The sequence below is a fragment of the Branchiostoma floridae genome, chromosome 12, assembly GCF_000003815.2.
Source record: "Branchiostoma floridae strain S238N-H82 chromosome 12, Bfl_VNyyK, whole genome shotgun sequence".
Taxonomy (NCBI): Eukaryota; Metazoa; Chordata; class Leptocardii; order Amphioxiformes; family Branchiostomatidae; genus Branchiostoma; species Branchiostoma floridae.
The window spans coordinates 13,735,970-13,749,274 of NC_049990.1; the positions used below are offsets into that span (position 1 = coordinate 13,735,970).

The window sequence follows — 13,305 nt, forward strand, 5'->3', positions numbered from 1 at the left end:
TTGTTTTTGCGGCAGTTGGTTTATTAGGGACGCAATAAAAATAACACCCCTACAAAATGTTCATCTTTCGGTGTATTAGTCCAGATCCCCTGTATATGGGTCATGCTGTAATTGAGATATTGCAAGCAGATGCGTGATGTTCTCTGGTCGTCAATGTAACGCGCGTTCGCATCTATATCTGCATGTTCCCGTTGTCGCATACGTTTGTGGTTTGGCAGGTTCTCTACACATAGTTGGACGATGATGCAAGGTGTTTTATTTTTTCGGCAGCTGTTTTTATTATGTATGTAATAATTTCAGAAATCACCCCTGCAAATTGTACGTTTCACAGTGTATTGGCCCATGTCTGCATATGGTGCCCGTTGAGGTAATTGGGTATAGTTAAGCAGATGCGCGATATGTGCAAGAATTTTACGCGCGTTTGCTTTCTACCTCTTATTCAACAAGTTTATCCGTACTACTTTATGTACCAGCATCATGGACCCCGGGATTCACCCATTAACACTGTGTCATGCTACCTTATGGCTTCACACTAGTTAAAAACTTATCGCACAGTTCATCATCAACAGCTGTGTGTTATCGTATGTGGGACATGGGAACCGACATCTAATGTTCCACTAATGACCCTGTCAATCAAATACCTCCTGTCGCCGTTTGCAATGAAGCGTGTAAGAATTCTCGTCCCAAATGAAGTTTAGCCATATTATATTCCCGGACTTCGACTAAGAAACATCAAGGTCCTATTCCGTGCTTCATACTTATTACGTCCATAACAGAAACATGTTAATACTTGGTGCGTTTGTCAGTCTGCCTGTCGGTCTTGTAGGTGTGTCTGTGTGTGAATGTGCCTGTGTATTAGAGTAGACCATCCGGTAACTTATCGTCACCATATCTTTTTGACTTTGGCCACATGTTATCTCACAATCCATACCTGTTTAGTAAGATTCACATGACACAGAAATATTAGGCAACTTTAGATACAATATATATGTAACACCATGAAAAGAATCATATAGGATATAAGCACAACGTCACACACCAAAGAAGACAAAACAACCAACATATACCAGACCGACGTCACAGACTATGTTACCTACGGTCACTTGTTCTTGGTTTAAGTTTTCTTTTAATCTATACTTATCAGATTTTATTACCTTCGCCAAGAAGTTTATGTTTTGGGTAACGTGTATTTGTATGTATGTAGAAGACCAGCACCACTCGAGAACACCTGGATGGATTCTATTGTCAAGACAAAGAAAAAGCTGCCAGCGAGAAGCTGTCGGCTCCGCAGATGTCGGCAAGTCGGGCCTAATAAGTGGCAGTGGATTGTCGTTTCTTACCAGCATATGTGCTATATTCTGCCATATTCTGTTTCAGATATCCCAAATCGTTCGGATACGATTTTTTCCACAAGATCAGAACACGTGACTTGACTTGTCTTGACCGGAAACCAGCCCAGGTAAGACATTTTCATTTCTTCATTGTAGGTGGCGTTGCATTATTACACATACAAAATTTCATTTAGATCAGACAACTGGAAGTGGGTCAGAACCATTACTTATTGCACGCCCCTCGTCCCATTTCCCATAGCAGGAGATTAATGAAACTTGGCACAGTTATTAGTCTTTCTCTTCATAGGAATCACCCAGAGTTATGTATTACAATTATAGTTAAAATCATTCATTAACGGCATTTGTTGGACAGTACAGTTTTTCCCTCATCCCTTGATTCCTCCACGACTAGTTAGCTGTACGTTATCTCGGAAAAGAAGTACAAAGCAATTTTAATCTTTCCAACATCTTACATTTTCCAAAATAAAGGTATTATGGTGAGGAAGGAAAAATAAAAAAAAGACTGAATGGTCTTCTTTGCGTTATTAGCTTTTTTTTTGTAATAATCCACTTAGCTTAATATGTACATGTTGCATTTTCTTTATTCTAAATATGAATTTTCAGCAGAAGAAAATAAGAAAATTTGCAAATGTACTGTTTAAGTCAAGATACCAATACTTCCGTGTGGCTAATTCATAGAAGTTTTTGTGTTCGATGCAAAACCAAATAAGCTATCGCCTTTTCCCATTAATATGTATATTGCACTATATGTCATAAAGAGATTGCCAAAACTTATTATTTCTGTTCTTAAACAAAACAATTCCAGAGCGATGTGTTTAAATGCGGAAACGGGATTCTCGACAACGGAGAGGAATGTGACTGTGGATCCAGTCAGGTAATCCCATTAATTACCTTCCGTTAATGACTTCATGAGGTTGGCAAATCACCTATAGATAACAGGTTTTTTTGTTGATGATAGACTTTATTGTTCGTTCATACGCTATAGGGCTAAGCACAAGCATACAGTTGCGATGAAGTACACATGGTTAAAATGGGAGGAAACCTAATTGGGTTCTGAAACTACCTTGGTACATAGGGTCGGCGTCTTCTAGTCTTTGTGTGATGTTGAAAATGTATTTTGAGATGTGTTTGTGTAATAAAGTATGGTCAAAATTTTTTTTCAGAACCAGACATAGATTTAAAGTGAGGGACATTTCCTACAATAAGAATATTTCCTTCTTGACGATATATACTACAATCTAGAATGTGGTACTTGTTTTTTACATCATTCAATTTACAAAATTGACAAATTTTCTGCAAATGTTTCGGCGACCCTCTGTCACCTTCTTCATGGCAATACTAACTGGTACTATTCCACATTGCAGCTAAGGTGTCGCTAATATACCTTTTTCAGTATTGCCTGAGGAAGGTGACAGAGGGTCACTGAAACGTCATTTGTCATGTTATGTCTTTGTTGTAGATAAAGAACCTTCGTATCTAGTGTCTTACCTTTGTTGACAGTAATCTCCAAAATGCGGAATAGTAAACATTGTGCATATACAAATAATATCTGACAGAATACACAAGTATGCATTGCAGTCAAAATGTGTAATAATAAGTCCTCTTTCTTTTTCATTTCTACTGATGAGGCTATCTTAAACGACTAACCCATACGCCATAAAGCAGTTATTAAAGCAATTGGATATGATTTTGGAAACGGTGAGAAGTTTCAGATAAGCATCTGGTATCTTTCGCCAGTGCCACGACTGACCGTTTCCAAGATCATGTCCAGTTGCTTGAATGACTGATTTTTGGCGTATCGTACTACCTGCTGGATGTCTAATATCTCCATCTAATATCTATCTCTCCACCTAACCCCACAGACCTGCCTACTACATAACCCGTGCTGTGATGGCCAGATATGTAAGCTGAAGAGAGGCGCCCAGTGCGCCGATGGACAGAAGTGCTGCAGCAACTGCAAGGTTTCAGTTTGTGTTACTGTTTGCCTTTCTATCAATCCATCATTGAGAACATCTTAAGTTTTACGGATTCGTGTTTAACGTTTTTAGTTCATAATTTCAGAATTTTGAGATGCCCAATTGGCACTACCTGAGTTGATGAAACCTTCAAAATCCCTTCTAGATATAGTAACACCAATGTATTGACAATTGTAGCCACTTATGCCCTATAATGACCTTCCTCCCGCCAATAGATGAACATGGAAAGCTGTCCTGTCGATGTATCCAGCTCAGCGAAACGATCCCGCTTGTGGGTCCCGTTCGAATACAGTAAGGAACTAACATATTGTTGTTTTTGTTCTTGCAATGAGTTTGATTGATTTGATTATAAGGATGCCGGCGTATCAAGTTTCGTCCATTAAGCTGTCTACGAATAGGAGCATTCATTGGTGGGTAGGTAATCAATATGGATAATATACAAGCACGTATCAAGTTTTGTCCTTTACAAAAACAAAGTTTTTGCACAAAGCAAATATATGCCGAAAAAACAAAGCAAATATATGCCGAAAAGTGCAGACGAATGTCGGAAAAACTTATACAAATATGGTGAAATGCCAATTTCAAAGTCAGAGAAGAAGATGTCTAAGAACAAACATGTAGAGTCTATTATTCTGCATACCGTATCTGTGTGTTTCACTCATTTGTTCGGTCTTCCTGGCGATTCTATGAGACAACTTCTCTTGGCCAAACCGTTATTTTCTTCGCACGCTCGCATCATTTTTTGGGTACCAGAGGATGCTACCTTTGATAAAGGCATTGCGATCAATATTGAAGTATAAAGATGTGAGAACCTTTTGTGGTGAGTTACACTACCAAAAATGATTTTTTCTTGTTTTGCTTACCCCATGGACAATTCTTATATGACGAAAAATATTCGTGCAAGAAGAAAATGTAGCATAAAATTCAAGCAAGACAAGAAAGTACAAAAAAATCTTATTTCTCATACTAAGAACAATTTTCTTATTCTTCTTTGGTGGAGAAATTGTTCTGTAAGATTTTCACACCTAAGAACTTTCTGGAACTTTAAGCAAAATCTTCTTGTTTTTTCTTATGATTCAAGAAAAAATTCTAGAATACTTGCCTTTTTATCACTCTTAAGAAATACACGGATCTTTGCTCTTGACGTAAGAAAAGTATTCTTGGTGTAAGAATATTAATCTCAAAATTGTCTCAAAAATTCAAGAAAAAATTGCTTTGGACAAGCACGTTTTTCTAAGATTTCTTGGGGACAGAATAGTTTTCTCCTGGAAAATAAATTTTCTGTGAGGGAGAAAAACAAGATAAACAAAAAACATTTTTGGTAGTGTGGGAATTGGTCTTGATTTGGTCTAGAATGCATAGTTATTGTAATCCCCTGTCTTTAATAGAGATTTGGTCTTGTTCTTTTAACATGACCTGTCCCTTTGTTTTCGGTTATTGTTTCAAGTGTTTATATTTATCGACAGGTTCGACCTACAAAGAAATCACCTCGCCACCCTCTGGCTTGGTAGAAGCGATTCCGTTTGGAATATTTACACCCAAGAACGAGGTTTTCAGCTGGCTGCTGCGAGCTCCGGTTGGTAAGAAGATCAGACTGACCCTGACGGTGCCACAAATGGTAAGTAAAGTATTAAAACTGGGACTATTTCTAGGACAAGAATGGATGTGGCACACTAGTTAGCTCTATGCTAGTAGACAAGAATGCTGCATCTTACTGGGCTACGCCAGTTTGGTGATAAATTCTTGTGGCATATTTGTATTTGAGTGCCACATCCACAGTTTATGCCCAAAATTAAAACATATTCTTACTAAATCACGCTATAGAAGTTTCTTAGCCAGAGTCCAGAGAATTGATACTCTCATGTCATGGCCAGAATCATTTCTCAACGATTACATGTATACATTATATGAAAAATGATTACACTACTGAAATCTATATTTTTCTCCAGGAAACGGAGTCAGACCTGGCTTTCGAGGTTTGGGTCGGATGTCCTTACGATTGGATAGAAGTGCGAGACGGCGCGAAAGAGACGTCACCACTCATTGGGCGTTACTGTACTCCATTACGGAACCCCATCATGTGAGCGAGCGTTGTTTTCTGTCTATCCATCTATCTATGTATAATCATTTATCTATCTATCTATCTGATAATACTATCCGTTACTATGTTGTTACAACTCGCTCCTACATAGCATATGAAGGAAATTCTTTACGACAGACAAGGCCAATGGAGCACTGCACTCAAGTAAGTAATGCATTTAACAGTGCCACATACAAACTATAAAGGCCGACATTTGCTTGAGAGAAAATACAGCATATTTCAGCCATCTCCCTTCACATGCAACAACAATATCACCCATTTGAAAAATCACTTTTACTAATGACGGTTCAACTCAAAAATCTTACAAAATCTCCCTGTGCAAGAATGGACTCCAGTACACCCCATGTGAATTTGCACATTAGACCAGTCCAGAAATACTTCCACTGAAAACATGGCCTTTTTAATAAGAAACCAAATCCAAAATTGAAGTTATAAAAAAAGGTCCCCTGTGCATTGAAAGGTATAATAGACCAGTCTAAAAACGCTTTGACATAATCACCAAAGTTCAAAAATGGATTAAAAAAATGTCCCCATCCGTGCAAGAATGGACTATTCAACACACCCCATGTAAAATTGCAAATTAGACCAGCACAAAATGACCCCACTCAAAGACTTTGACTACTAGTCTCAAAGACTTTGACATACTAGTAGTCACCAAAGTCCGAAAATGGATTTTTTTTAAATGCCCCCTCCGTGCAAGAATGGATTCTTCCAGTACACCCCATGTCAAATTGCAAAATAGACCAGTCCAAAAATACACCGACTGAAATACTTTACATAATCCCCAGTCCAAAGATGAATTTTAAAAAAAATGAACCCCTCCGTGTAAGAATGGACTCTTCTAGATAACACCAGGCTCACTGATTGGCTGCCGAATTCCCTCACGATATTGATTCGGGCTAAACGATTGGTTATTAAGGTATATTGGCATACAGTTCTGTAAGCGAGAAAGCCTATAAATGGGGTCAACGAATTTGAGGTCATTGACCCTGTGGCCATCGGAAAATGACCAAAAAAAAATCCCTCAAAAAGCGTTTTGAAGTGCTTCATGCCAACAATAATACATGGGTCATTTGAATGAATATCTAGTGCACAACTGTGCCAAAATTTGGGTCATTTGGCTGCCAAACCAGTGTACAGGAGCCAAAAGTGTCTTTTTTTGTCACAAAATGGCCAAAAAATAGCAAAATTACGCATTTTGTTGTACTGTATGCCAAAACTGTTATTGACTCCATGTGGGCATATGTAAGGTGCACGTCTCTGCCAGATTTCAGCTCAATTGGTTGTAAAACCAGGTTACAGGAGTCAAAAATGTACCTTTTTGTAAAAAAATTGCCAAAAAAATCGCAAAATGTACTGTATGCCAAAACTGTTATTGACTCCATGTGGGCATTTTATGAAGGCACCTCTGTAACAAATTTCAGGTCATTCTGATGTAATAAAAGGGTACAAGGGTCAAAATATACAGTTGTTGTCTAAAAATTGCAAAAGAAAAAACAATAAAATCATTTTAAAGGCAGATATGAAAAAAAACGCCTAAGGGTATTGGTTCACTCAAGTAATTCGGTCCAGGAACAACGGAGATAACGTGTTTTGAAGATTTGACAGGAGAAGAAGAAGAAGAAATAAGAAACATTACGGATACAATATATTTCACCATACCTATGGTATGGCCTAAATATAATGACAGAGAGAATGTTATGGTAGTCTCATTGGCTTTCGAGGCCTCAGGGAGAGTAGGTTGTTTTCAAATGTTCCTAGAAAACGGTATTGGAAGTCGGAGTCTCCCTTCACCATGTTTTGCTTCACCGACTGAAATCTTGTACCCATTTGTACACTTGGATGGATTAGGGACTCACTCACTCACTCCATCGAGCTCGCTCGGAAAGTCATGTAAAATGCTGTTTTGAAGGACACACACACACACGCGCGCGCGCGCGCGCGCACACGCACATACACACATACACACACACACACACACACATACACACACACAAATCACACACACACACACACAAACAAACACACACACACACACATATACTGTTGTGTGTTGAGTGGAACCCCCCCTCTAGTATGTGGAGTGGTAGGACCCAGGTCAGACAGGAGTCAGAGAGAAGGAAAAGAGGTCAGACAGGAGTCTCGAGAGGCGGGAGGCGCTCCTGGAGTCCAGGGGTTGTGTGCCATGTGCGACGAGAGATGAAGAATAAAGTGCACTCATATCTAGATCGGGTGTCTTGTGAACTTGACTGAGAACCTAACAATACACACACACACAAACACACACACACACACACACACAAAACACACATACACATACACACACACACATACACACGCACATACACACACACACACAAACACACACAGACACACACACACGCACACACACACAGACACACACACACACACAAACACACACACACACACATACAAACACACAAACACATACAAACACTCACACACACACAACCAGCACAAACACAAACGCACACAAACTTCTGTGCCTGCTGCACATGTATTTCTGCAAGGATGGACGGATAGATTGATGGTGACGAATTGATGATGACTGGCAGATGATGCATTGATACTAATCATAGAACACTTCTGTGTCTGTGTCTGTCTCTCGCAAGGTCGTCATCACACGAGGTTTTGGTAAGGCTGCGCAGTGACAGTTCGCACGACAGCCACTTTGTTATCGGCTACGAGTTTGACCCACAAGAAAAAGGTACCTTGTTACGGTCGTTTATGAGAACTGTTGAGGCATGATATAGATATATATATGAATATAAAATTTACATATAACTGGGTGTGTTTAAACAAACTTTTCTTGAATGCAAAAAAGACAACCCAAAAATGTCAAAGAAATCTTTGCTGGCGGGAGTCCAATACAGCAAGTGATAGTATCACATTTCCTTCGGGTGTCGTAATAATAATAGTTTTGTCGACTAATAATGATCCAAACCTTCCCGTTGCTATGGAAGTATCTTTTCCTTAGCAACGGTTTCCATAGAAACATGCTAGATACTTTTTAAGGTCAGAAAAAAATCTCCTGCTTCTTGCTGCTTTTACTTATTTTGATGTTATTTGGATAACTATTACTCAAATTATGCTGCTTTGTTTTATCATAGTTTTTGGTCAAAAATAGCCCAAAACGGCCATCTTAATTAAAAAAATATCACTAAGTCAACAGCTTAAAGTACAATGCATCTGATAGGGGATCTTGAAATCTACAAAGAAAATTTTAATGATTATCGATGTACTTAAAATCAGAAGGAGCCCAAAATAGACATTTTTAGTCAAAAACTGCGCCAAACAACCATTTTTTTACAAATTATGCTGGTCTTGACAAACCAATATGCACAACATGCTAAGGAGACATAATTGTTGTATGATTCGACCAAATTTTATCATTGTAACATGAATTATTATAGCACAGACGTCAATAGTGCAGCTATTTGCTGGGAATCTCGGTTACCTAGCAACCGTTGCCAAGAAACAGCATTCTGAATTGGCACCACCCTTGAAAAATATTTAGTACATACTCAGGATTCATCATACCAAGTTTCATGCTTTTACCATATTTTGCACAATTCTAGCTATATTTTGCACCAATCGCCTAGACTATAATGCCATATTAAAACATTCAACCATTTTTTTATGGCCTTCTCAAAAATGTCTCATACGCCCAAATATCTTAAGTGTACCTTAGAATTACTGATGCTATATTGGTACATCTCTTCAGATCACTTTAATGTCATATATTATATACTGTAATTGCATTTAATTTCGCGGTAGCGGGAAAAATGACTTTTCGCGGTGGTTTTAAAGTTCGCGGTTAAACCGTAGACTGCCATCTAATGTCATTATAGAAAAATGTTCGCGGTGGATTTGAGTTCGCGGTAAAGTGGTAACCGCGAAAACCGCGAACATTAATCCACCGCGAACATTTCTGCATTTACAGTATCTTATATTTGGCCGTATTATGGCAAGTAGCCTACACGAGTTACACAAAAGATTACTTTAAATGTCTTACATGTGTGATCGATATCATTGTTGCAATTTCCGCGCGTGTGGTTTCTTGTGGGTTTGTTTAAATTGTATTTTTGTATTAAGTGCATGCAGATATGTATTACAATCTTACCTTAAGTTAGACCTTTTATCTTCCAACGACTTTGTTGCATAAACGATCATCAAATATTCTATATTGTTCAGTTTCAGAATGTCAAACAGGAAACGGTGCATCGTATCGAGGAACTTGGTCCGTTACGAACTCGGCCCGACTGTGTCAGGCGTGGGGCAGCCAGACTCCGCACAGACATGCCAACACCCCTGCGCGGAAACCTGGCAACGGGCTGGACAAAAACTACTGCCGCAACCCCGATGGAGAAAGCTCAGTCTGGTGCTACACCACCGACCCGGGCAGGCGCTGGGAGCTCTGCCCCGTCCGCAAATGCGAAGCTGGTAAGGTCTTCCACTAAAAATTATCATTTTTAGGATTGCCATTATTCGAAAATCGTTTATGAAAGCTCAAGGATCGGTTTTGGTCCTTGTGTTTACATTTTAACGTCTAAGATTACATTTTAAGGTCTCAGTAACATTTTGATGCTTTACTCCATACGTATGTGGCTGCTAGTAGTCCGCTTAGTAATTCCTCTGGTTCACAGGGAAGTCTTTCTGTCAATGTTGTGTTTTTTACCGAGCAAATAAGTAGAACGTGACATAGTTATCCTGTACATGTTTGATGCTTTGATTCCCTAGCTATTATAACCTTCTATGTCTTCTTTCTCGTCACCTGCAGTGATGCTCAACGTTGGCCCGGAAGTGCAAGACATCATCAAGGACGCAGGTGGTAAGTATGAAACAGAGCATTATTTGTACAGTAAGGCGTGATGATAGCTTACAAAACATAACGATAACTCTAGATAATTCCCTCGAATCTAAAGAGATCTACTAACGTGGCATACGCAATCCCACACTTCGAATTCAGGTATCCCGGTGCAGATATATTTGAGATAACAGTTGACGTTAACTAGTTACTCTGTGACCGGAGAGTAACCTCCGTCGACAGAGTATTGTGATCGGTGGATGTGATGAGTGTTCGCATCTGTATCTCTATGTTCCGTTTGCCACATTCGTATGTAGTTTGGTATGCACTCAGTTGCGCGATGATGCATTTTTTTGCGGTAGCTGTTGTTATCATCGATGCCATAATTTCATATCTCACCCCTACGTCTGTCGGTATATTGGTCCAGGTCTGCGTTATTTTGGCGTATTAGGCGTTGCGGTAATTGTATATTACCAAGCAGATGTTGCGTGATGCAGATATGGGTTATGTGAGAACAGCTATCGAGTTGAGGAATCCCTAAACAGATATTAGACTCTGTCTTCCTAGCACATTGCATTGATCAGTGCCAGTTATAATAAACAAGTACATACTTTGTCCTGGTACGTTATCAGTAATATCAGGGCTTCGTTTTCTTTCCAGTTCGTCGCTATTTGTCTGTCTGGAACTGTCCATATCATAGGCATAATATATATGTTGTTACGACTGATGAATACGTAAATACGTCAAACAGTATGTTACCTACGGTCACTATTTTTCAGAGTGCTATACCGGAAAAGGAGAGACCTACCGTGGTACAACATCTCTGACCTGGACAGGGCATACCTGCCAAAAGTGGAGCTCCCAAAAACCCTATACGCACAAGTTCACCCCAGAGGCCTACCCTAACTCCGACCTGACCAACAACTATTGCAGAAACCCTAACCCGGCCCACGACCACGCCCCGTGGTGCTACACTACTTCACCAAAGAAGAGATGGGCGTTCTGCGCCATACCAAAATGTCTCAACAGCAAATGAATTTGATAACCTCCTCCGGAGGCATTCATCTTGGTGTGTAGACGTGTGTGTTTATGAATAAGAAGAACTTTATTGCACGACAATTGAATATGATACAATGTATGGCAACAACTATTACACAAAGTGCAAAATAGAGGTGTAGGATAAAGCTTTACAACCTAGTAAACATAACAATAAGGGCCAACATAATTCTTCGATATAGTATTGCAATGGAGTAGACTAAACATAAGTTTCGGTATTCTTTCTAAAAGCAGAGCAATCCTTGATATATTTGCCTATTTTTGCATCATGAGAGTTCTGACATCCAAAGATATATACAAATCCGTCTGTAGCATCGAGTCTCTTGAAATCTGCTGTACTGGATTCGAGAACTGTGAATAACTCATTACGTGAAATAGCGTATCTAGAACATTTCATTATAAAGTGAAATTCATCTTAAATCTGCCATTCAAATTAAATGAACAGAAAGGACAGAACCTTTGATCAGGGGATACATTGCAGTATATGTGTGCATACGTATGTCTGTACGTTTTAAGTTTCCGGATGTAAGAACATGATTATTGACTATTTACCGACTTTCTATTGGTTAAACGTACTTCTTTTTACGTTTTTCTATATCCTTTCAGGAAGGCAACCATATATCGATTCAGAATGCCATCATATCCCCAGGAGTTTTAAGTGTATGTTTTCCCAGGTATAATTTTAGAGATTGCTGTTTTCTTTATTTGTTTTAGGGGGGTCGTTTGTTCAGTATCTGACGACTTTTGGTGTCTTTATGATAATATAAAGTATGGTCTATTGTAGTTAATATTTTGTAGTTGTAACCTTATTTGTATTATTAATATGGCAATACCACAATTCGTTCGTGTTGAGTAATAATTATTTGTCATGTTTTTTTTTTCAATTAAAGTACATGCATTTAATTCAGAGATAAATGTCCAAAGCGATGTCTATTATTGTCTGTTTGTTTTAAGCCGGTGTGACAGGGATTTCGCCCCCCCTGGGATTTCGCCCCCCCGGGGGGCGAGATCACTAGCGTTTTCGCCCCCCTTTAGGGTTTTCGCCCCCCCCCCCCCCCAAGAGCAGCTGGTTGCTACATATTACAGGTGCGCTACCTGGTACTATACTGCACCTGGGGAGTAACGTATATGGTGTGTTACCTGGTACCTATATGGCATCTTGTTACCGTACCGTAAGATGTCATACCTCGAAAGTCGATACTATATTGTTCGGTGCAAACATGACATTGACGTGAAAAAGACAATTTTTGCAGCTGAGGTGGCTTAAAAACAGTGTTACTGCGAACGTATAAACACCGTCTATGGTACGGAATACGTCAGGTATATGTTTTCAATTTGTCACAGTGTTTTCTTTCTTGTGCTGGAAACATTTCCAAAGCACTAACAAAAACACACGTGAATAATAGTTTCTCATTATAAACACTATCTACGCGCAAGTTGATATAGCTGTTGCTAAATGCGACACAAACACTGGTAAAGTACTAGTCTTAAGAAACACTAGTAAATGCATCAGTTCCTAAATACTAGAAAAAAACAGTCATTTTGGAGGTGAAGATATCCCTTGGCCAGGTGCATATACCAAAATGTGCGTTATTCTAATTAATACCTAATATTTGCATAATTAATAAAGACATTACATAGTTCTTTTGTGGTCACTTCATGGTAGAGACCTTATATTGGAGAAGTATAGGTTGCTTGAGGACAGGTGAATACAATGAAATACATCTTATGTTAAGACTCAGGTATATGCAATGATGGGAATACAAGGGACCCAACCCTCCTTGTCTGAAACAATTAGTTCAACTATCTTATTACCATGTAATTACGTTAATATTGATACTATGAATGGAGTTATGTATCAAACTCGTGTACCTATATCATTCTGAAACTGCATTTTGTGATTTATACCACTCAACTTCTAAAATGTCATGTAAACCCGTTTTTTTTTGGGGGGGGGGCGAAATCGCTAAAGGGGGGCGAGGTAGGGGGGCG

At 39.1% G+C, this 13,305-nt stretch overlaps 1 protein-coding gene across 1 annotated transcript in view; it reads left to right on the forward strand.

Annotated features, from left to right (window-relative positions):
• LOC118428295 overlaps positions 1-11,587 on the forward strand; it is a 23,869-nt gene extending 12,282 nt beyond the window's left edge. Inside the window, exons 10-19 of the mRNA XM_035838318.1 lie at positions 1,378-1,459; positions 2,158-2,226; positions 3,215-3,313; positions 3,544-3,619; positions 4,795-4,946; positions 5,278-5,408; positions 8,063-8,157; positions 9,645-9,893; positions 10,231-10,281; positions 11,037-11,587. Coding sequence (XP_035694211.1) covers positions 1,378-1,459; positions 2,158-2,226; positions 3,215-3,313; positions 3,544-3,619; positions 4,795-4,946; positions 5,278-5,408; positions 8,063-8,157; positions 9,645-9,893; positions 10,231-10,281; positions 11,037-11,293 — 1,261 coding nt within the window. The 3' untranslated portion in view covers positions 11,294-11,587. The remainder of the gene's footprint in view (positions 1-1,377; positions 1,460-2,157; positions 2,227-3,214; positions 3,314-3,543; positions 3,620-4,794; positions 4,947-5,277; positions 5,409-8,062; positions 8,158-9,644; positions 9,894-10,230; positions 10,282-11,036) is intronic.
• Positions 11,588-13,305: the final 1,718 nt, after the last annotated feature.